Here is a 24,908-nt window from a genome sequence, read left to right on the forward strand (position 1 = left end):
TAGTTCCCAAGTTGATTTGCATAACATTAATAACTGAAGTAACTGAAGATCAGCAGCAGCCATGGAGATGCCCAGCAGAGAAAAGTGTGACAGAAGAAAGTAGAAAAAGTACTCCATCTGGGCAGAGACAGCAGCTTCCTTAGTGACATCACCAAAGACATCAACGGCTCTGCGGTGTCAGAGAAGTGAGTGTTCCTGGCCATAGGAATGCCTTGGGCATATGCATTCCTTGTGTATATGGCCTTCCATACGTGTGCCCTGGTCACACGTATTCCTTGTGTGTGTCTCCTCCCCCACTGATGTGATAACCTGTGAGAGAATGTACCCCTAGGCATACAGGGGAGTCTTCTTGTCACTACCTTTGTGGGTAAAATTATCAGTGCCAGAGCAAACCAGAACCTGTACCAGGTTTAGGAACCAATGACAGTATATTGAGTTTGCCAGCAAGGGAGCCTCTCCCTACACACACAGGTAAGATTTATATAGATTTCAGTTAGGTGGGATTTAAGTTGAGTTTGGGCACCTCTTCACTGGATAGGGCTTGTTACTGGGGTGCGGGAAAGAGTAACAGTAAAGGAAATTGTTTGGGTTAGCTATTTCTCTAACTTTGCCAGGGTTAGAGACAGGACTGTTTTGGAAACTTCCTATTTCAGCAGAAAGAGAGATTGTAGATGGGGACAGGAGCTGCAATACAAAAACAGTCAGAGACAAGATAGAGGAACTGCAGACCAAACGGAATTGCTTCACTTTTCTTGGCTACCCACACTATACTATTTAAGGGTCCTTTCCTTTGAACTAATAATTATTGACTTGGCTAGTAAAAGAAGCACATTGATGTGGGCTCGCACTATATTTTTTGAGTTTATGCTGATTATAAGCACAACGTACCTTGAACTCAGGGTATCATTTGTAAAAGCCTATGTCTGGGGCAGAAGTAGGGAGAAAAGAACAGAAGGACAGAATAACAGATGAAATAAATAATAATAATAACATTCTTATAATAGCTAAGATTTATATGTTGCTTTAAAATTTGCAAAATCATTTGTAAATATTATCTCATTTGATCCTCACAACAACCCTGGGAAGTAGTAGCTATTATTATCTCCATTTTACAGATGAGGAAACTGAGGCAGACAGAGGTTAATGGTTTTCACAGGGTTACACAGATAATAAGTATCAAAGGCGAATTTGAATTCAGCTCTTCCCAACTCCAAGCCCATCACTCTATCAATCATCTGACTTTTCAGTTTCACTCCTGCTTCCTCACATCACTGAAAACTCTGTTCCCCCTGCCTTACTGTGTGATGTATAGATTTGGGCCCTCACTTCCAAGAAGACCCTTGCCCAAGAATGTGCTTACCCTCACCCTTAACCTCTGAAATGCTGAGCTGGCCAAAAGAGCCATAAATAAAATTTGTGCACCTTAGGCTGGCTTCACAAAATGCTCTAGGGCACATTATCTAAGACAAATTCATTTGAGGGGCATACTTATAGAGGTGAGGAGAAGAGGTACCAAGGAGAGCTCATCTGGGGCCCAACAGCCAGGGCAAATAACTTCCTGTCTTATTATTCTTGCGAACTAGGTACTGAGCTCAATTGTTTCTACCTAAGTCGTAAATGCCTGGGGCAAAGGTCCAGGTACCATACCTTAGTTTCAGCTCTCAAGGTAACTACTTTTTCTACTTTTTCCAGATTTGAGTCCATCCAAGAAGCTCCCATTTCATCACTCTGCCAATTAACAAAAGCATCAGGGGACTAACACAAATCTCTCTGCTCTTCTCCAGCACAGGTCTGAATTAGGGAGCTAGGACCAAAGTCAGGAAGTCCTGAGCTCAAATGCTTCCTCAGACATATACTAGCTGTGAGACCTAGGGCAAGTCATTTCACTTGGCTGAGTTTGTTTGTCCATCTGTAAAATAGAGGTAAGGACAATAGTTCCTACCTCCCAGGACTGTTATGAGGCTCAAAAGAAAAAATGCATGTGGGGGCAGCTAGGTGGCGCAGTGGATAGAGCACTGACCCTGGAGTCAGGAGGACCTGAATTCAAATCCCGCCAGAGACCTGACACTTACTAGCTGTCTGACTCTGGGCAAGTCACTTAACCTCAATTGCCTAAAAATAATAAGAATGTATATAAAGTATTTTACCTAATGTACTAAACAAATACCAGCCCAAATTCTTTCCCCACCTAACCCACCCCCATGTCACACTCAAGAATCTCACTGGCCTCTAAACACAAGTTTAATGAATCACAAGTGTTCTGAGCTCAATACCACATAACAGACTTTTTATTAAGCACCTTCTGTGTGAGTATATCTGGTTTGGGCAGTGGAGAGATACAAAGTATAGGCAAGACGTGGTCCCTGCCCTCAGGAAGTAGAATCAAATAGAAAGAGTGGGAGTGTACAAAAAAAAAAATAAGCAGGTACTGGCTCATGGTCTTCAAAAGACATTGTCACAGAAATTGGTGGAGACAGGCAGGAGGCTACACCTGGCTCCTGCTTATCCGAGAGTACTCCCTGGAGGCAGAGGGCTTCACAAAGAATAGGGAAAGCTCTGGGCATGTAACAAGGCACTGAGGAGGTCCAAGGTCTTAGAAGCACCAGGAAGGATGAAGGGGATATTAATAGGGCCACAGCAGAGGAACAAGGGATGGGAGAGAAGCCACTGGCTTCAGGTGGAGACAGGAGGAAGGGGCTCAAATCTGAAAAGACGTCGAGGCAGGGGCTCTGCTCTGGAGTGAGAGGAGGGGTGATCTCTGAACCCTCTGTTCTGTATCGAAACATCAGAATATCACACCAGAGGCAACAGCATGCAGGTTGGGAAGTGAACTCAGTTCTGCAATTGTTGCGAAGTAAGCAACCCTGCCTCAGGAAGGTTTCCATCCTACTGACTGTGTACAAGAAACCCAGGGAGAAGCAAGGGTAAGTCCTTTCTCTACCTGCCCCCAAAGAGGAGAGCATCTTACTCCAACTCCTCCCTGACTGGGAGTGGAGGGCAAGCTTGGTGCTTAGAGTCCAATCAGCTAGGGAGAAGTGAGGATAGGAGGGAAAGAAGATTCAGCCTGCAACAACTGGGTGGGAGAGCCTTGTTATCAGCTGAATGTCTCCAGCCACCTCCAGCTGGGACACCGGGTGGGAGGCCCTTCAGAAGACCTGTACTTGGGTCAGCTGGATATCTCCCAGCACCTCCAGCTGGTTGATAGAGCCTAGGTTTTTTATGCGGTGCTGGTAGTCAAACTGGTGCAGCCCGTTGACAGACACCTTGAGGCAGTGGATTTCACAAATAATCTGCACCTGGAAGACAAGAGGACAATCAATCAATAAGCACTGATTAAGCGCCTACTGTGTTCCAAGGACCATATTAAGCACTGAGGATCCAAAGTTTAAAAAAAAAAAAGGAAACACTTCCTACCCTCAGAGAGTTTACAGTGTAGCAGGGGAGACTTTGCACATTGAATAGGTCCATACAAAACACACATGGAGGAGATGTGAGGCACCATCCCTTTACAATGCCGCTGCTCATTCCTGTGAAGGCATTCGTTGCTTCCTCAAGTCTGCTCAGGCCATGAGGAAGAAATGCTTCTCTGGCGGCAGCTAGGTGGCTCAGTGGATAGAGCACTGACCCTGAAGTCAGGAGGACCTGAGTTCAAATCTGGCCTCGGACCAAACACCTGATACTTACTAGCTGTGTGACCCTGGGTAAGTCACTTAACCCCAATTGCCTTAAAAAAAAATCTTCTCTGACACGGCGTTCTGAGAGAGTCATTATTGGATTATGATGGTAAGAAGCTGTAGTATCCTGGAGTCATATGGGATAAATATAATTGAATGTATCATAAACAGAAGATTAGGATTTGATCATTAACCATACACAAAGGCAGCTAAATAGCTCAGCAGACAGAATCCTGGCCTTGGAATCAAGAAGACCTAAGTTCAAATCTTGCCTCAGATAACTATCCATGTGACTGTGGGAAAAATAACTCCTGTCTGCCTCAGTTTCCTCATCTGTAAAATGGGAATAATAAAATAGCCCTTACTTCCCAGGGGTGTTGTGAGGATCAAATGAGATAATAATTTGTAAAGCACTTTGCAAACCTGAAAACGCTGTATAAATGCTAGTTATGATTACATGTTATTTCACAGAAATCTGCTTAGAATGGAATCCTCACAAGAGCCTACTTTAGGATCATGGGCTTACAGATTTGGAGCAGAGTGGGGTGGTCCTTGGAGGTGATGAAATTCCTTTATGATTCAATGGAAAGAGTGATGGATTGAAAGAATGATAGATTTGGGGGTCCGAGGACCTGGGTTTGCCCAGCTCCGAACTCTCCCACTGACTCCCAGTGTGGGCCTTACTCTTCCCATCTGCCACAAGAGGAACTTGCCCTGGGTGACTTCTACGACCCAGCCAGACAATTACTCCTTCATCTACCAAAGGAAGTGGCCTAAGGAAGGTCCCATTTAAGCCTCAGCTTAATTTTCTAAGTGTAATTTGTTTGTGTGTGTGCTGGGCCTCCTACAAGGATTCACCTCGATAAAAAACAGTATTTAAAGGCATCTTTTTGACATCTCGACAAGTCCTTCACTTTGGTTCTCTTCCGAGGCCTTGTGTTGGCATGGAGGAGACCCTGTGTTTCTTGAAATCTGTGATAGTAGACCTCAAGCTCTGGTCCTACCAAAATTGGAAATGCTTCTATGGGACCAGTGATGGAGTGAGTTAAAGCCCACCATTGGAGGGCCTGAATAGCTAAAGAAAAAACTTATTTCAGCTTAGCTTTAATGTTTTGCTCCCAACACCTCTTGGAGACCACTGAGTATGGGTCTGTGACAGCGGAGGGAGAGTCTAGGCTGATGAAATCTATGATCGTTGTAGTATTGAAGTCATGCCAGTGCTATTTTGTGTCGCTCTAGGCACAAATGACAACATAGAACTTGCTCCATGAACCACATTAGCCTTGGGTTAGCCCTTTCTACTTCTCATCTTCCCATGAGTGCAGAAGCCTAGAAAGGATCTGCTCTCAACCCTGGGAAATGAATTATCTAGTGTCTTGGATTGTCAAACTCCTTGCCAATTCACTGTGTTCTGAAGGAAACTCTGGAGTTCAAGGTTTACCTATTCTCCAACCACCAAGCCCTCTCTCCCTCCCCCTGCTTTACCGAGAAGGATTGGCCTCGGGCGAAGGGCATAGATCTAGGCAGACCACGCTCCTCAGGTCCCCAAGAGTAATTAATCTGGGTGTTCCGGACCACGGCATTCTCCTTAAATCTCGGGTTCAGGTGGAAGGCGATGTCACTCCCACACCTCAGGTTGATTGTGAACCTGAAGAAGAGGGGCAGCAAGACGCACACATGTTATTTCCTTTGACAGAGTGCAAGCTTCCGGAGGACAGGCAGCATCTTATTTATATCTTTGTGCCCCCAACACCCAGGACAGTGCCTGGTGCTTGTGTGGTGATCAGTTCAGTCAACTCTTCTCTCTCTCCTCCACCCTACTTCTGTTTATTGAAATGCTCCTTTAGACCCTCCTCAGGTACTACCTTCTCCAGGAAGCCTTCCATGATATCCCCACCCAACCCAGGTGAAAGTGACCTCTCCTTCCTACTTCTCACTTTGCCTATATCTCTCTCCTTTGTGCTTACAGAGCTAGGTCCTGATTAGTTCGAATAAGGAATCATGTGACATAGTTACATTATTCAAATTCATAATACATATTTCTATCGGACTGGAGTCAACTCCCATAGTTTATATAATTGAAACTTCAAATCTGTACATTTGAATATATACACCCACCATTTTTCACTTTCCTTTGTAACGGTATTGTGTGCACCCACGTCTTTCTCCCCATTAGATTGTCAGCTCCCTGAAAAAAGGTCATATCTATTTTTGTACTTCCCAATGTCAGGCACATTTTGTATAACTGGCAAATTAAGGCTTCTACTGGTGATCCTGGGTGATGAAGTCATTTCTTCTACCCTGACATCTAGCTAGAAAACCACTTCTGTGTCCCTATTCAAACAAAATTGCTTTCTCCAAAGCTACTAATAATCTCTTTTTAAAAATGCATAATATTTTATTTTCCCCCCAATTATATGTTAAACAATTTTTTAAGATTTGGGGTTGGGTTTTTTTTTGAAGTTTTGAGTTCCAAATTCTATCCCTCCCTCCTCTCTGAGATCGTAAGCAATCAGATACAGGTTATACATGTGCAATCATGTAAAACCTAAAGAATGCCATATCTATTGATCTTTCCCCAATCCTCATCCTTCTTGAGCTCTCTGACACTGTCTCTTGAGCAGCCTCAGACACTGTCAATCACCCTTTTCTCCTGGGTACTCTCCTCTCTCTAGGTTTTTGTGACACTGCTATCTCCTGGTCATCCCCCTGAAATGTCCTCCCTCCTCATCTTCCTGGCTTCCTTCAAGTGCCAGCTAAAGTCTATAGGAAGCTTAGAGGCTTCCTTCTATTGATTATTTCCAATTTATCCTATATACCATTTATTTGTATATAGTTGTTTGCATATTGTCTCCCCTATTAGGCTGTAAACTCCTTGAAGGCAGGGACTGTCTTTTGCCTTTCTTTGTATATTCAGTACTTAGCACAGTGCCCGGCACATAGCAGGTGTTTAATAAATGTTTATGGATTGACTGCCAAGTGATAACAAAGGGACATGGCTGCCCAGAGAGGAGAGGGATGCTAGATAAAGGGAACTGCTATCCATGTGAACTTAGTATTAGTGCTCACTTGTCAGCAGTAGTCAGGATGATGCCAGATACAATGATATTCCTGGATGGGTAGAATCCTCCAAAGATCGGTGTACTATAAGGTACGGGCTGCAGTAAAATGAGAGACAAGGAGTGAAACAATGGGTAACTTAGGCAGTTGACAGAGGGCTTGGGAAACAGTTTGGTGCCTTTGACAAAGGCTCAGGATGGGGACTAAACCTGTGATTTCACTGATCTAGGGAACTCCCAGGTGAGAATACTCCCTCTACCAATGCAGGTGAATACCTTTTCTGTAACTAGAGTCTTAAAGAGTTTTCAAGAGTTCAGAAGGGTTGTGACTTGCCCAGGATCAGACAACCAATATTTATCAGAGGCTGAACTTGAACTCAGGACTTCCTGACTCCAAGGCCAGCTCTCTATCCACCACACCATGCTTTTTCTCATTTCTCATGACAACAACAACCTCCATAAAAAGAAAAGAAAAGCCAGGGGAAGCTAGTCACATGTGCCATAAGCAGCCTTGAGGCAGGGCATAAGGTAGGGTTTGAGGGCTATCCCAGGGGAGCAGGAACATGGCCCCAGGTGAGAGCTATTGGTCATTTCCAAGTGTGGGGCAGCCTTTGGCTTTCCGAGATTTCTCAGGGCCCCTCCAACCCAGAGGACCTTCTAGGCAACAGGGTCTGAGGCTCGCACCATCCTCCCCACTGCCCTCCCCCATGAGCACAAGGCAGCAACTTACATATAACATATTGGTGAGTACTGGGTTTGGGAAAACAGGTGCCTAGGAAAAAAGAAGAAACAATGGAAACACCCAGAGTCAGCAACACATAGCCATGCACACAGCCACAGTCACACAGACATAGTAACATGGACAGAGTCACAGACACACAGAGTCACACACACAGATACATGCACACTGTCACAACAGACATACACAACCTTTCAGACACAGATACAGATGTGCGTGCGCGCGCGCACACACACACACACACACACACACACACACACACACACCCCCTCTTCCTAAAAGCCAGAGAATATCAGTTCGGTTCTGGAAGTTAAAACAGAAATTCTTCCGAACACTGTCTCTCTGCACTTCACTTCTCCATTGCCCATGTTAGTAAGGGGAGCTGTGCTGTGGATAGATTTTCCTTTGTTTTCATAATTTCTTTAAGCTGTTTCCTGAATACTCCTTGTCCCCTGCTCAAAAGTACTGCCTAATGCCTGAATGTGTCCCCCAACTTCCCCACTTACACTGAGCCGGGAGAGAATATGTCAGAACTAGAAGGCCATACAGGCCATAAAAGGAGCACCCACTCCATAGCTGGAGAACCTGGGTTCAAATGCCCTCTCTCTGACCCATGTGATCTTAAGTAAGCCACTTCTCTGGGCCTCAGTCTCCTCATCTGTAAAATCAGGGGCTTGGACTCGATGGTTGCTCATGCCCCTTTCCGCTCTATTCCTACAATCCTAGTGATTCCCTGGGATCCTATAATCCTAGGACTTCTATCCCCAGAACACAAGAAGTATGGGACATAGGCAGACACTTCAGCTGCTGCTATTCCTCCTGTACCCTTCAAAAGGAAGATAAGTTCCTCCCTCCTCACCCCCACCCCTAGCCCCTCAGGCACGTATCCCATTCCTTCCTGATGAAGAGTAAAGAACACTGACTCTGGAATCAGTGAATGAACTCAGATCCCACCATCGACACTTACTACCTGTATGACCTCAGTCATTTCAACATAAGATCATATATTTAGAGCTGGAAGGAATCTTAGAGGCCAGAGAGTCCAATGCCCTTATTCTGCAGAGGAGGAAACTGAAGTACAGAGGGGTTAAGTGATTCACCTAGGGTCATACAGCTAGTAAGAGTCTGAGGTAGGATTTGAACCCAACACTTCCTGACTTTGAGGTCAGCTCTCCCTACGGTTCCTCTCCATAGATTCAGAGCTGGAAGTGACGTTAGAGATCAATGAATCCAATCATTCCGGACCTCACTTCCTCCTCTGTAAAATCCCTAGCACTTAAGCACAGTGCTTGGCACATAGTAGGTGCTCAATAAATGTTTATTGACTTAGAGGGTTGGAGTAGAGAGCTTCAGAGTACCCTCCAGTTCTACAGCTGTGATCTCGTGTCTAGCATTCCCAGGGCCCGGGCTAAGAAGCCCTCATCACAACACATAACTCCAAGAGTTCAGTCGATTTCAATAGACCAAGGGCGAGAGATGGATGGATGGGGCCATAGAATGTTCAGCAATTCAAGTCTTACACTGGGCATCTGTGGAACAGAGTGGAGTCCAGGTAACACCATCTGAGTCTGAAAGGAGAAACGAGAGAGGAAAAACTCAGTTAATGCAACAGCCATGAAAACAGCTGGCAAGGGTACCAGCTTCATGTGTTAATCTTGAATACTCTCTAGCTAGAAAGAGCTGTTTCCATTTCACCTTGGTAGAAGGGTGCTAAGAAATCTATCATGCCCTCTTCCCTGTCATCTGAGACATCTTTGGGAAATTCACTCAATCACTCAAATATGCCAGGATTTTCAATACCCTCCCTCCCCCATCTCTTGAAAAAAAAAGTAGGGATCTTAAAAAAAAAATAGGGGCAGCTAGGTGGCGCAGTGGATAGAGCTCTGGTCTTGGAGTCAGGAGGACCTGAGTTCAAGGTTGGGGATTATGGGTATGGAACATTGATCGTATGTTTTGTTAGACTCAGCTCACTCATGTATTGTTTAATTTGCTGAACTGATTTTTTCTCTTTCTTTTATTCTTTGTTATATGAGATAGCTCTCTAGGTAGGGAATGAAGGTGGTATACATTTTAAAATGAAGATGGTATGAAAACAATTATATAAATTAACTTTGAGGCAAATACAAGGGCAGCTATGTGGCATTGTGGATAGAGCACTGAGCTTGGAATCAGGAAGATTTATCTTCTGGCCTCAGACACCTACTAGCAGTATGACCTTGGCCAAGTCACTTAACCACATTTGCCTCAGTTTCCTCATCTGTAAAATGAGCAGGAGAACAAACTGGCAAACTACTCCAGTATCTCTACCAAGAAAACCCCAAATGGGGTCACAAACAGTCAGACATGACAGAAAAATGACTTAACAAAAAAGCGATATAAATACTGGAGGGAGAGTGGGATGGAGAACCTCTATCTTCTATGACTCCCAATGCAAATGGATTAAGAGTTGAAGGTAGAGGCTTGACAAGCTTGGGAGTTTGGGATGGAGAAAATAGTCAGCAAGTCTTGTGCCTAAGAAGGAAGCTAGACTCTAAGAAAGAGCTCTCTGGATTTGGAGTTAAAAGAGATTTGGGTACAAATCCAGCTCTGATATTTACTCTCATTTAACCTCTAAAGCTCATCTGCAAAATGGGTATAAATAATACCCGTACTGGCTGGGATTCTTATAATCTAGCCACTGCTCAGATTTTTACAATCTAGCCAATACCTCATAGGTGCTCAGATTCCTTAAGCAGATTGTTAATAAACCTTGTCTTTGGCTGAAAAAAAAAAGTAATACCTGTACTACCTGCCTCCGTGGGTTGTGGTGGGGTTCAAAGAAGACAATGTGTAGGGGCAGTTAGCTGGTGCAGTGGATAGAGCACTGGCCCTGAAGTCAGGAGGACCTGAGTTCAAATTCAGCCTCAGACCAAACACTTGACACATACTAGCTGTGTGACCTTAGGCAAGTCATTTAACCCCAATAGCCTTAAAAAAAATTTTTTTTAAAAAGAAGAGGACAATGTGTGTGAAACATGACACCAATTTGAAAGTGCTATATGAATGATACCATTTGTCCTTCAGGGACTACCACAAGAGACCAGGCTGCAGGGGAAAGGGTCCCATTCAGGGATAAGAAAGGTTGCCCCAGGATGATTCCCTCCTAGGCAATCTCTGGACCAGCTCTCTGAGGTCAGGTCCTAACCTGACCAAAACCAGAAACAAGATATAAAACAATCCAAAAAGATTCAGGGAATTTAAGACTTACGACAGTAGCTGAGGCAGCAGTCGGCCAGACAGGCTGGGGAGGCTGAAAGGGATGAAAAACAAAACAGCGTCATTGTTGGAGCATCAATAGGGGATGAGCCCTGAAGCCTGGCTGGTAAAAAATGAAAGATTTTGTGAGGTTGAAGGTACTACTCTGTCCCTCTCAAGGGTCTAACCTTAGGTCCATTAACAGGTGTGTTTTTAAAAAAGCATTTTGATAATACTCTTTCACTATTAGTGGTTCCCTTAGTAATCCTACACATTTTATTTTATATATTCAACAGTATTCTTTTGAGAAGAGGTTCATAGGTTTCCCCAGCCCTACTGCCCCAGGGCGCTGTAACCCTGATCTAGGGACTGGCCTAGATTAGGGTTCTTAACCTAGGGGGTCTATAGACCTCAAGGGGTCTTCAGAAAATTACATCTCTATTTCAATATATTTAATTTTCTTATCTTAGGTTACGCATTTTTAAAAAACTGTTATTTGGAGAAGGGATCCATAGGTTTCACCAGACTGCTCAAGGCATCCAGGACACACACACAAAAGATTAAAAGTCTCTGCTCTAGGAAGGGCTGCAACGTGGGTCTGCTCATCTCCTTTCTGTTCTCCCAAACCCACCTTTCCCAGAAGGACCCTGTGTGGGAATTCCCCCAACCCTCCCCTGCCCCCATCCTAGGCATATCCAGGACGTGAAGACTCCTCTTCTCCCAGGAGACAATCTCAGATGCTTCTCTAAGCAGTCAGAAGCCAAAGTTGTGATTTCTGATGCAGGTGTCTCTTCCCTCTCCCACCTGGGAGAGTGGCAGCAATTCTCAAATCGCTCTTTCATTCAAAGCAATCTCTGATTGCTTTAAGAAGCAGAGAGGGGTTTTTCTCCTAATGAGGATTCGAAGGCAGCAATATACTGTCTGACCGTGTTTGGGATGAGGTGGCCCTGGGGATCCAGGCACCTTTTATGCCAGCAGCTGAGCCTTGTCATTCCCGAGTCCCAAGTGGGAGCAGGCTTCTGCCCGTCCCCAGGGTGGCTTCCTAGTGTGCTAAGTAGACAGTTGCTGACTAAATATTCTTTCACCCACTGTCCTAACAGCCCTGAGAGATAACAACCCACTCCCTATTCTAACTGACCTTTCAGATATTTAACTGCTGTAATTGACCTGTTTAACTGTTCTAACTGTTGATCTGGACGCTCAAACTGTCCTGATTGTCTGGCTGTTCTGATGGTTGATCTCACTGCTCAAACTGTCCTGATTGTCTGACTGTTCTGTCTGACTAAGTGATCTGACAGTCTCCTAGCTATGACTTACCTGAATGACTTCTCGATGACCCACTTGTCTAATTATTCCAAGCGTCCTGAGAGCTGGACTGCCTATTTTCACTGTGCAGACTACATTTCCCACTGTTCTTATTGCCCTGATTAATTGACTCCCTGTTCTAACTAACCTGACCCACTGTGCTAGCTGACGTGCACTATGTCCCAGGCAAAGTGACTGACTCGTTATTTTAACTGAGAGGACAGTCCCTGTTCTGACTGACCTCAGTCCTATCTATGCTGAGCTGCCTGACATCAGACCCAAGCACTATTCTAACTGGGCCAGCTGATGGTTCTGACTGCTGGCAAACACCTGGTCCAGACTGAACAGAGTGAAGTGTTAGTCTGCTCACTCACTCATTCACTCACTTTGGGTTTGCCTCTCTTGGGCCTACGAGGAGGTTTTGCTGTCATTGTATGAGGCAGGACATAGCAGGGAGGCTGAATAGGAGCAAATCTGCTGTTCTGTTAAAAGAAAAAAAGAAAAAGCAGCATTTGGGTTAATTAGCAGGTTTAGCAGGCCAGGAAGAGAACAGGAGAAAGGGAAGGTAGAGAGAAAGCTGGAGGTGGGGCAGGGAGCAGGGTAGAGCTGAGGGAAACGAAGAGAGAAGGGACCTCCCTGGGAAAATGAAGCTTGTGCAAGCACAGAGAGGAAGCAGGCAAAGAGAGGAGAGCAGGCAGGTCTGAGTGAGTAACAGCCGGGTTAGTTCAAGCAGAGCCTCCCTCTCTTTAATGGGGTCTTCCCTATAGCTGGGATGCCAAGCCTAGCCTATGAGCTGCATCACAAGGCTCTTGTAACAGTACCTGAAAATACCCACTCTCCCCATTGCCCAAGCCCAAGAATTAACTAACAACCCTCACTCTTGAAACCATCTTTCTGGTCTATTTTTTTTTTTATCCATTCAGTCCCCATCTTGTCTGATGAAGACAGAGAGGATGCCTTCCTGGCCCACCTGGTTATTGCTGAGAATCTTCTCCTGAAGTTTGTGACAAGAGATGACTGGATGAAACATTATATACTTTCTGGCCTCAACTGTTAAGAATCTGGAATGGGTGAAGGAGAATAGGGGAATCTCCTTGCTTGAGGGTGTCAAGATACTATTATGATTCCCCCTGTTTTCCAGAGCTCAGGTTGAGCAAGCAGGCTGTGCCCTGAGCTTGGCATAACAACAATCCTTTGCACTCACCCTCTGAATGATCTTGCCCTCTGGCAAAATCACATAATTATCGTATTGCTTTGACCAGCACCAGGAGTTCTCTGAGCTTAGACGGACAAGTTCAGGTCATGGAGCCCTGCTATGAATCAAACTTGTCTCATTGTTGCTGTCACCCCTCATTGTCAGGGCTGCAGGAAACCGCAGGCACAGATCATATAACTTGCTTAAGATTATACATGTAAGATGTGGAACCCTACTTCTGACACCAGTTAACATCAGCTGGGCTAAACAAGCCTCTCACCTGTAGATCACCAGAGCTGAAGAGAGCAGGCAACAGATAGGAAACAGGCTGAGGATTGACCATGGCCCTCCCTGCTCACCAGCCTTCAGTAACTTCCTATAATAGGACCGTACATCTACAGTCGAAAGGGAATTCAGAGGTCAAATACTCCTCAGAGGTCAACTACCCAACTGTCTCATTTTACAGCTAAGGAAGCTCAGACCCATCCAGGTTAAGTGACCCAAAGTCACACTAGTAATAAAAGACAGAGCTAGGATTTGAACTCAGGTCAAATTGAGCTCTAAGGTCAGTGTTGCCACATCAGCACTCTTGATTATATAATGCTGCCTCGAGGACCTCCTAACACCACTAGAATAAGACACAAATTCCTCAAGCTGGCACTAAAAGACCTCCCCAGCCTTCCAACCTTATTTCTTATCAATATCCTTCCAAACTGGCCTACTTGCTGCTCCCCAAACTCAGCATTGAATTTCCCACCTCCAGGTTTTTTCCCACCTCCAACTCCTCACTTTTGCCTCTTAGAATCCTTAGCTTCCCTCACATCTCAATTCAGACATAACTTCCTGTGGAGAGCCTTCCCTGCTTGTACCCAGTCATTGCTTTCTCTCTCTCTCTCTCTCTCTCTCTCTCTCTCTCTCTCTCTCTCTCTCTCTCTCTCTCTCTCTCTCTCTTTCTGACTCTCTCTCTTTCTGTCTCTCTCTCTCTCTCTTTCTGTCTCTCTCTCTCTCTCTTTCTCTCTTTCTCTCTCTGTCATCTTAAATCATTTGTATTTATTTCTCTGTATTCTACAGTAGAATATAAGTTTCTGGAGGTCAGGAATTACTCTGACATTTGGCTTTGCATAAGAAGTGCTTAATAAATGCTTGGTGAATGAATTGAATCAGTAATAAACTAGATTAGGTGAGTAAAGGATAGACTTCACCATGACCTGCAGCTCCATTAATGATTTCCTACATTTGGGCAGGAATGTTTATGAAAGAGGAAGGAAACAGAAGGAAGGGAAAAGGCAGGTGTAGGGAGAAGGGATGGATGAACAGGGTAAAAATGTGGACAGAAAAGAGGAGAGGTAAAGACAGGGGGAGACAGAGTTGGGAAAAATGTCAACCAAGGCCATAAATATTAAAAGAGAGGAAAGAAATGGGGGCAAACCAAGTTCAAAGCATTTAGAACTATGAGTAACCTTAAAAAGTCATCTTACTCAAGCCCCTCATTTTACATCAAGAGAGGTGACAAGGACCTGAAATAGAGTCCTCAGACATTCAGTGGCGAGGAAGAGACTATAAGGTCAGAGGCATGACATGACTTGCCTCAGAGTAGCAGAGTCAGGATTTGAATTCAGGTTCTTTCACTGTATCACTTTGCCTCCCAATCAGACAGTGAAGGACGAGCGGAAATAATAGAATGGAGTTAGAGAGACAAAGATGTGCAGGGGAGAGTGGGGGGCGGGGTGGGTAGGGCCTAGCAAAGGGGCGGAAATACAGTTCAGCTCAGTCTGGTTCAATTCAATTCAACAAATTTTGATGAAATGTCTACTACGCGTCGGGCACTGTGCAAGGTGCCAGATATGGAGGAGGAGAAACGACAAAGCCGTCTGGGAAGTAGAGAAGACACACTCCTGGGGGAGAGTAACAGGAGCTTTGCGCTTCCAAATTCAGGAGAGGGAGCAAGTGAAGTGGGAGCGAGAGGGTTCAGGGAGGAGGAGAAGGGGCTTCCTCCTGTCCAGTCTGTAGCCCTGAATATGTCTGCTGGTAGTGGTAGCTGCTGCTCAGTGGGATCTCCGCATCTCCTTTGGGATAGGAGATAGGACAGTGGAGGAAGCCTGTGCCATCCATTCTGACCTGGAAGTTGATGTAGGACACCTGCACTATGCCCTCGATCGAGATGGTGTCCACTTGATGTAAAGGGAGCCGGTGCTGGTACTGGATGAAGTAACTACCATTCACCATCACCTGCCAACAGGAAGAAGGTGCATGAGAGGATCTTCACCCACCTGCCATCACGACCATCAGGTCTCCAGTCACTGAGAATGGTTGACATCGAGCTCCCATCCAGAACCCATGGTTCTGACCTCTGACACCAATAAAATAAATCAAATCTTTCCTAGGCATGATGGTCCTTTAAATATCTGCAGGCATCAATCCTATCTGTCCTGAGCCCTCCCTTCTAAGGCTAAACACTCCATTCCCAATTGCTTCATCTGCTTTTGTCATGGACCCAAGGTGCTTCAGCATCCTTATTGGCCTCCTATGGACACATTCCAGTTTATCAGGGCCCTTTTTGAACAGTGATGCCTGAGGCCACACACAATATTTTAGATAAAGTCAGAGCAGAGCAGACTATAGCAATGAGACTATTGCCTGCCTCTCAGTGCAGCCCAAGGTTACATTTAGCTACTTTTGTGACTGTGTTATACTGTTGATTCACATTGAGCATGTGGGCCACTAAAACCCTATGATCTTTTTCAACCAAACTGCTGTCGCCAAACCATGCTTCCTCCATATTGTACAACTGAAGTTGGCTTTTTTGAAGCCATGCCCTCTGACTCATAACCCACTGTGCTCTTTCAAAGGAAGGCGACTTAGCAGGGTTGATGCTATCCTTACCTTGAAGTCTGTATACTGGACCTGAAAGCGAATTTCAAAAGGTGCCCCCCTCTGGAAAGGCACCTCCTTCTTCCTCTCCTCCTGCCCCCAGGAACCATTCTGCTTTGTGTTGCACACTACATAACCGCCATTTTCAAACCGAGGGTTGAAATGAAAGGCGATGTTGTTTCCATCGAACCCACGCTGAAAATTCACAGAAAACCTAGTCCAGGGGCAAAATAATAATAATAATAATAATAATAATAATAATAATAATAATAATAAAAGGGCAGTTAGTGGATGCAGTGTGCTGCTGGTGATCGGTAAGATGACAGCCCAGAAGCTGCTCCTTAGCTTTAGAATTGTCCTTTTCTTGGTCATTCTTCTTTTTTCTCTTTCCTTCTTCCTTCTAGTCTTAGTGGCACTTTCCCCCTTGGCACTCTCTTTTAAATACCTGCAGGTAGAGATCTTAGTTGTCTCTAAGTGCATAATCCTGTGACTCCTCAGATGGTAAATGAGAGGCATGGCCACTTATTCTTAGCCCCCTCCTGCTCATCACTCAAGCCCCACCTCCTCCATGCAGCCCCCTTCTGTCTGCCCAGTCCACAGGGAAGTTCTGTGTACTAGATGAAGGAGGCTGGGAGGGGAGTGTGATGCACAATTTAGACCTCATACAGCCCCTGCCCTCATGGCGTGTCTCCTCCAGCAGCAGGTGAAAGCAGAAGAACCGAGATTTGCACCCGGGTTCCCTGACTGGGATTCAGTCCTCTCTAACTTAGACATCCTCTGGTACTGGAGTTCTTAAGTTTTTATGTATCCTGCATTCTTCTGGCATTCTAGTGACGCCCATGGACCTCTTTCTCAGAATCACGTTTTTAAATGCGTTTCATTGCAATGAAATGAAGATCTCTTTTTTGCCATCCGGTTTCACAGACTCCCTGAAATCCAGATTAAGAAGCCCTGATCCTGTCCAAATCCCTCATTTTCCAGAGGAGACAACTGAGGACCAGTGAATAGAAATGACTTTCTTGGGGTCACACAGGTAGCGATGGAAAAGCTAAGATTTGAACCCAAGTCTTCTGATTCCAAACCTGGCACCTTTTGCTCTGTATCCACACTATCACCTTCAAAGTCCTTTTATTAAGGGGATCTGTTCTGTGAAGTTTGGATTCAAAGAGCCGCACATGAGGACCTAGAGGGCCACATGTGGCCTCGAGGCTGCAGGTTCCCCACCCCTGCTCTAATTCCACGTGGGAACTTTGTCAGGTTCAGTAAATATTGCTTGATTGATTTAATGATGTTTTATTTCTCCTGGCAATGTTCTGAATTCATATTCCTAGTTTAGCTCAGGCCAGTAACAGCCAAGTAGGTTAGGGTAGCCCTCAAGTTCAATTTATTAATATTCATTAAGCTAGATTCAGGAGAAGCTACAAAATTTAGATCACATGTGGTACCCGCTTTCCTTGATTTTTACAGACTAGTAGACAAGTAATGAGGCTAAGGGGTAGCAGTGCATGGAGTCCTGGAGTTGGGAAGACTCATCTCCCTGAGTTCATATCTGGCCTCAGACACCTAATAGCCATGTAACCCTGGGCAAGTCACTTAACCCTGTTGCCTCAGTTTCCTCATCTGTCAGATGACCTGGAGAAGGAAATGGCAAACCACTCCAAGTATCTTTGCCAAGAAAACCCCAAGTGGGGTCACAGAGAGTCAGACACAGCTAAAAAACAAAACAAAACAAAAACCTGACTAAATAAGTTTGCTAAAGTACTGACTTCCATTCCTATGTGGTCAAGGGCCAAAATTTGACAAAATGAAATGCCATTCCCTGCTATTTCCTGTTTCTGAGCATTCACTCTAAGATTGGCCACTGTGCCCAGAATGAGTGCTTGCCTTTTCATCTCTGCTTTTCAGATTTCTTGTCTTTTTACCTCAAGGTTCAGCAGAAGGATCTCTTCCGTCAGTTCATGACCCCCTCCTCCACACCTCCTCTTCCAGTATTAGCTTTTTTCCTGGATTTTTCCTCTGCCTTCATTGCACCCTGTGTTGTATTTAACCAGCTATGTGTGCATGTAATTCCTGTACCCCTCACCCCTTATAATGTAAACTCCCTAAGGGGGGAGGCTTAATTGGGGGGGGAAATCTTGCTATCCCTAGTTCTTAGAATGGTGCCTTGTGCATAGCAGGCACTTCAGACAAGTTGATTAAGTTGAGTTGAAAAACTGTTACCTGGCTAGATTCCACACCCTTAATGCTGACCAGTCACCTCTCAGATGAGGTCAGGTTCAGAGGCTGGGCCAAGAGAAGGTTTGAGACGCATTCATCTATTTAGATAAAGGCTGTAAACCTATGTCTTGCAGAGGGCCAGCCAGGGTATCATTGTCATATGATTTTTGTCATTGTCATATGGCTCTCTGATCCGTGGGCTTGTTCAGCCTCTGAAGTCAGATGGAATAACTTGAGACATCAGGGCAATTTCCAGGGACAATTCTGAAACTGGCCACTCATGCCTCCACCTGCTGGTGAATGCCCTGGTCTACTCAGAGACAGGGCATGTAGGAGGAAAACAAAAGAAACAAGTACCTAGTCCCACCGGTCTGAAGGACCAACCCGTTGACAATGACCTCATGTCCATCCTGGAGTCCACCATAGATAGGCCCAGAGAACGGAATGACCTGCAAAGAGGAGGAAGGATATAGTTGTCAGTTCTGGGTCTCCAAGCAAAAACTCCAGGAAGGTCCTGTCCTCCAAGGTCTGGGCTTAGAGTCAAAGATGAGGCAGATCACGGCTGCGCCCTGACAACATAGCTTCCCAGGATTTTCACGCTTTCTACCACCAACAAATGGAAGGGCAGGGAGGGGGTGTTTCTCCCTCCCATCCTCCAGACCATGGCTATCTCCTCTGAATTTTTTTCTACAACCATTTAAAGATTATTTTTCTTTTTTATTGTGAACTTAGCAATCAATAGCAAATGTGCATTTTGCCAACGACAAAAAGAAAATTGAATATGAAACCATGAATTTCTCTTACTTGCAATTTATTTTTCAAAAAGTCTATATTCAACGTACACGGTAGGAACAAAATTGTCCTATTTGTGTCCCTTTTACAACTTCCCGCTTTTCTTCTGCCTTGTCAATTTTATTTTTTATTCTTCCTATTTTATTGTTTTTATGCCCTTAATAAACATCATCAAATAAGAATATCTCAATATACAAAGAAGAGCATAACGGGGGGATTATACAAGAAGCTATTCTAATGGGAGGGGCTCATGTAGACCATCCTAGAAAACTGGTGAGGTCCACACGTGCATCAGATGCCCATCACACTGTGAACATCTATTATAAGCCCCCCCTTTTTTTAAAGGGGTATATTAAATTTCACATGGTAGTTCCAACACATCCTGCTTCTCTGTGTCCCCTTTCTGAACTTCTGCTGTCTTCTGTGCATTCTTAAATGTTTAAATATTCTATTACCTTTCTTCTTATTGTTTTTTGCCATACTATCACTACATCCCCCAGCAATCCCCCTCCAAAAAAATGAAAGTCCTCAGTTCTTGTCCCATGACTTTTAACTGGCAACCCTGTCCTGCCCAATCTTTTTTTCCATCGCATCTTTGGTGAACAAATATTTACAGCTGTTTTTAGACCAGCATTCTTAAAATGTGGTTTGGGGACCCCTAGGAGTCTCTTTCAGGGAGTACATGAGGACAAAATTATTTTTACCATAATACCAAGATGTTTTAATTTCTATAATGATAATTTCTAATAATTTCTCATTTCTAATAATCAGTGTTGATAGGCATAACCCACATGAACTAAAGCTCTTCAGGGATTCCTCAATAATTTTTAAGAGTATAAAGAGATGGGGCAGCTGGGTGGTGCAGTGGATAGAGCTCATATCTGGCCTCAGACACATGACACTTACTAGCTGTGGGACCCTGGGCAAGTCACTTAAGCCCAATTGCTTCACCGGAAAAAAAAAAGAGTATAAAGGGATCCTAAGACCAAAAAGTCTGAGAACTGCTCTTCCAGAATAAGCATTGCTTTGCTAGAGTGGTAGGAAATTTACTCAAATCACAGACCTCTTCTTAAGATTCTTACTAAACACAGATTTCCAGCTGGTTTCCAACATGACCAAAACAGATTCCACCTGATGTCCAGACCCCTGTTCATGCCCTTAGCTGTGTTCTGTATGCTCCACCTGAGTGGCTCCCTTGTGCCCCTGAGTTCCAAATCTCAAGCAGTCATGGAGCCCAAGGCTTTGGAAGTTGAGTGATGAGGCTGCCTCCTCATACACTAAGTAATGGAGTCAAAGCTGAATCAGACTTCTTAGACCCCTACCCTTTTCCCCTCTCCCTGAAGCCAATGGAATGTGAGGTAACAAGGGTAGAACAAGGCAGGGAGTGCTGTGGAGATCAAGCTAGAATTGAAATGAGGAAGAGCTGGATTCAGATGCTGTATCTGATGCTGACTAGCTGTGTGACCCAGACAGGTTGCTTCACCTGCAGGTGCCTCTGTTTCTTTCTCTGGAAATGGAAAAGGTTGGACTTGAGACCCCTGAGCCTGTCCAATAGGGTTCTGTAATGTATAATACTCCACCACACAACTTTGTTGTGAGGACAGGGACATGAGAAGGGTCTTTGGGACATCTCCATGACTTAGTAGATTTGGAGACTTGGAGCTAGAAAGGAAAGCTGGCAAAGCCATCTGGTCCAACCACCCTCCTTTTCCAGGGGAGAAAACTCACGCCCAGCCAGGTTGTGACTTATTCAGGGTCACATTGTTAGTAAGCTGTGAAATGGAGCTTAAGATTTCTCCCTTCCTCCAAACCCAGCACCCTCCATAATACCAAACAGCCTCTACTATGGAAGTGGTATCATGGGAGCAAGAGAGCTAGACCTGGCTTCCAATCCCACCTTGCCACTTATTCCCTGAGAAAGCTTGAGGAATGCACTTAATTTCTCACAAAGGGAGGAGGGGGAGACAGAAAGTTCTCTTGTTCTGCTGGCAGCTTTCAGTTTCGGAGAGCTCGGACAGTGGCAGCCACAATCTTGGGGGTGGGGTCAGAGCACGGTCCACATAAAGAAGATTCAGACCCAATATGCAAATCCTTCCTGGCCCAGTGACTGCTTTTCAGGCCTTAGACCACCACTGGGTGCTGCCAATATCGCTTCTTATTTTTTCTTCCCTTACCTCTTAAATGTGAGAGGCTCTCACCAAATGGCCTGCTGACACCCCAAATGTAACTGGAAGGGCAGAAAAGCAGTGTGTGTTTAGCATGCAAAGCTAGGGCGGCATCTAGGATATGTGAAAGCATCAACCTTTCTTGGCAGTTTCCCTACGTCCAGGCCTGTGGGACTAGATTCTCTCACTTGAATTTGAGTTAGCATTTCCTGGAAGGAAATAGAGAATTTCTTTAACTGAGAATTAGTATAGTACAAAGCAAGGCTGAAACCAGGGCATGAGACAGGCATGAGACTGACCTACCCCAGACGGGAGGAGCTGAGATCCAGAGAATCACAGCTCTTAGCGCTGGAAGGGCCTTAATTTTGCATCTAGTCTGATCCCTGAATAGATGAGGAAACTGAGGCCTGGAGAGATTTAATAACTTGAAGACTGTGGGACTGGGAGAAAGGGGTAGAAAAGGGAAGAGGAAAGACAAATACATTATTAAACACAAGGAACTCGTGTTTATATTATTTATATGATAATAGAATTGTATATCATATAATATTGTGTTTTATATATATATATATATATATTATATTAAATTTATATTACTTATACAAATATTCTCCCAGTTGACCCTCACAGCAATCCAGGTAGGTAGGTGCTATTATTATTCATTCCCATTTCATTGTTGAGGAAAGTGAGGCTTAGAGAGGTTAAGTGACTGGTCCAGAGTCATACAGCTAGTAAGTATCTGAGGCAGAATCTGAACTCAGTTCTCCCTGAGTTGAGGCCCAGCACTCTCTTCATTGTACTAACTGCCTGCCTGACTCACCAAGTTTCCTGTCTAGCCAGTTTTCTGAGAGTATAGTTTCTAAGTCCTCTGGTGACAGATGTACATTGCCTCAAAGGTAAGAATTTTGGAGTGGATCGAGAAAGAACACTAGTGGAGCAGCTAGGTAGCACAGTGGATAGAGCACCAGCCCTGGAGTCAGGAGGACCTGAGTTCAAATTCAGCCTCAGACACATAACACTTACTAGCGACCCTGGGCAAGTCACCTAACCCCATTGCCTAGCCCTCTCCCCCAAGCCCCCCCCCCACTTTTGTAGTCAGAGGACCTGGGTTGAAATCTTGCTTTTGTCACTTACTACCTATGTGACTTGGAGTACATTCCATAACCTTTCTGGCACTCAGTTTCTATATCTGGAAAATGAAAGGATTGGATTAGGCAGCTTCTAAGGATCCTTCCAGTCCTAAATCTATGATCTCCCGCCTTTTTCCTCTCTCCTCTCCACACTCTCAGCTACATGTGGATGTGGCCTTGGGCTACCCTGTTAGCTCCTCTGGGCCTTGTTTTCCTCATTTGTAAAAATGAGAGAACTTAGCCTAGATCATAGATCTAGAACTAGGAGACACCTTAGAGTTTATCTAATCAAACCGTTCTCAAAACATGGTGTGAGAACCCTTGGGTGGGGAAAAGGGGAAGGGGTTCCTAAGATCCTTCAGGGGGGTCTGTGAGATCAAAATTATTTTCATAATAATATGAAGATGTTATCACCCTATTAAAATGTTCCTCCTTTTTCTAACTTTGTATCTGTGTGAGGCTGGATTTTCTTTGTATACTTCAACCAAAACAATACATCATAACAGATTGAATGTAGAAGCAAATATAAGAATCCAACTGGCTTCTATTAAGCCAGACATTAAAGAGACTTTCAAAAATATGTAAAAACAGTTTCACTTTTCATTTTTCTTGTTTTGGAAAAGATAGCTATTTTTCATTAAAAATATGTTAGTAGGTAATGGGTTTTTATTGCCTTTTAAAAGGAATTACTAAATTAATGCATTAATTTGAATTAGTGATCTTAAATTAAATATTTTAAAATTTGATCCGTTTTAATTTCTAATACAGTAACTATTGAGATCAGTAACCCACATAAATGGAAGCTCTTTGGGATCCTCAATAATTTTTAGAGTGTAAAAAAGAGTTTGCAAACCATTGGTCTCGTCCAACCCCACTGCTATACAGATCACCTCTAAGGTCCTTTAGGGCTCTAAATTGTAAGGCCTAATTTATGATTCTTGTAGGTTTCATGGGGAGATAGTGTCATCCACATCAGAGACTCCCTTGTGGAAAAGCAGAAGGAAAGGAACCGGAAGAGGGTCCTGGGCTAGAAGAGGGAAGCTGAGGTACATAACTGGATCCTTCATACACTCCCAATCACTTCCCCGGATTTCTCATCTACCAGGCTGAAGCACATTTAGTCATTACCATGTGTCTCACGGCCTGACTGCTATCAAGGACAGATCTCTGGGTCGAATGGACCATTGGATTGGATCATCTAAAGCTTCCAACCTTTTGACATTCTCTGTGGAGTAGCGTTGCTGCTCCCCTTCACCCCCTGTCCTCTCTAAAATAAACCATCCTCCCCTGACTATTTCCCCTGGTACCCCCAGATGCATGTCCCCAGAACAGGCTCCTTATACATGCATGGAAGTAGCTTGCTTCACTCCATCACAGCCCACTACCTCTATATGGTACCCACCACAGGTTTACTCACCGGATTCTGGTAGGGAGGCTGACTACCACCGAAAGACATGCTACTGCCGCCGCCACCGCTGCTACTGCTGCTGTTGCTGCTGCCACTGCTGCTACTGCTGCTGCTTTCACGAAACCAAAAGCTGGAAACGGGGAGGATTTTCTAGAGAAATAGAAACTGAAGCAAAACTAAGCTGGCAGCAGCTCAAGGGGAGGGAGCTGTTAAGAAGAAGGAAGAGATTGGGGAGAGTTAGATAAGAATGGGTGGAGCACTGTGCTGTTCATTCTACCCTCGAATACATCAATATAACATGTACTCAAGTCCATCAATACAAAGTCATTTCCAGAGGGAGAGACCGCCAGCCTCAAGGGGCCATCTGAGCTGTGCTTGAAGGAAGCTACTCATAGATGGAGACTCGGAAGGAACCTTCTTTTAAGTGTGCTAGTCAGACTCCCTCATTTGACAGTAAGAGAAACTGAGGCCCAGAGAGAATCAGTGGCAGAGCTTGGATTCACATCCAAGCCCCCTTATTCCAAATCCAGCAACTCTTCCCATTGGGCTAAGCAGAGCTCCTAGGACATGTAGGATCCCTATTACTCTTAGGCATCTAATGTAAATTGTCTCCTGGTTAGATGTGACTGGATGAAACCAGCTGATTTGTAAGTTCCTTGAGGGCAGGGGCTTCATGTTAGAGGATTCTAGATCTAGAAGGGACCTCAGAGGGTGTCCAGTAACATCTTCATTTTATAGATGAGGAAACTGAGGCCCAGGGAAATTTAACCACTTGCCCAATGCCATACCAACTGAAAATATCATACCTTCTTATGTACCCTTATGTCACCTGCAAAGGCTAGGGAGCACAATCAGTGTTAGAAGTGCAGAGCCTTAACTAGCAGTTTTGGGGATGGGGCAAGCAGCACCCAAATATGCCCTCAAATCAATTTTTAGGACAGATTCAGTTGAGGAAGTGGGTACTAAAGGGAAGGCTTTCGGACAATGGGATCTGTGGGAACGGTAGCACTAGGTGACTGTTCTGTGGTGGGGAGACAGAGACCCTAGAATGTCAGTCTTCAAGGGCAAAGACCCCAGAGCTTAATGAGACTGCTAATTTATTGAGGCTGCTAACTGGGA

The 24,908-nt window shown here is 44.7% G+C and overlaps 1 protein-coding gene across 4 annotated transcripts; it reads right to left on the reverse strand.

Moving 5' to 3' along the window:
- Positions 1 to 2,266: 2,266 nt before the first annotated feature.
- LOC110192173 (galectin-9-like) lies at positions 2,267 to 23,926 on the reverse strand. 4 transcript variants are annotated; one of them, XM_020963181.2, is made up of 11 exons: positions 23,799 to 23,926; positions 18,652 to 18,743; positions 16,090 to 16,291; positions 15,325 to 15,435; positions 12,398 to 12,493; positions 10,720 to 10,761; positions 8,993 to 9,040; positions 7,464 to 7,505; positions 6,744 to 6,832; positions 5,160 to 5,322; positions 2,267 to 3,296 (listed from the first exon to the last, which is right to left on the reverse strand). In XM_020963181.2, the coding sequence occupies exons 1-11, from the start codon at positions 23,835 to 23,837 to the stop codon at positions 3,147 to 3,149; spliced, it is 1,074 nt and encodes a 357-aa protein (XP_020818840.1). In that variant the 5' UTR covers positions 23,838 to 23,926; the 3' UTR covers positions 2,267 to 3,146. The 4 variants fall into 4 exon arrangements, with proteins under 4 accessions (XP_020818840.1, XP_020818838.1, XP_020818839.1 ...); XM_020963179.2 differs by lacking the exon at positions 12,398 to 12,493 and having other exon boundaries at positions 23,799 to 23,924; XM_020963180.2 differs by lacking the exons at positions 12,398 to 12,493; positions 15,325 to 15,435.
- Between the last annotated feature and the right edge of the window lie 982 nt (positions 23,927 to 24,908).

Source organism: Phascolarctos cinereus, unplaced genomic scaffold (assembly GCF_003287225.1).
Source record: "Phascolarctos cinereus isolate Bilbo 61053 unplaced genomic scaffold, phaCin_HiC Scaffold_5;HRSCAF=322, whole genome shotgun sequence".
Taxonomy (NCBI): domain Eukaryota; kingdom Metazoa; phylum Chordata; class Mammalia; order Diprotodontia; family Phascolarctidae; genus Phascolarctos; species Phascolarctos cinereus.

What these genes read in the sequence shown, in the direction of transcription:
- LOC110192173 (XM_020963181.2), bottom strand. Translation starts at nt 23,837, where the DNA reads ATGTCTTTCGGTGGTAGTCAGCCTCCCTACCAGAATCCG. An exon ending in TCCAGTATACAGACTTCAAG is followed by an intron (nt 15,436 to 16,089) that starts GTAAGGATAGCA and finishes TCCTGTTGGCAG; the next exon opens with GTGATGGTGAATGGTAGTTA. An exon ending in CTGCTGCCTCAGCTACTGTC is followed by an intron (nt 9,041 to 10,719) that starts GTAAGTCTTAAA and finishes TTCTCCTTTCAG; the next exon opens with ACTCAGATGGTGTTACCTGG.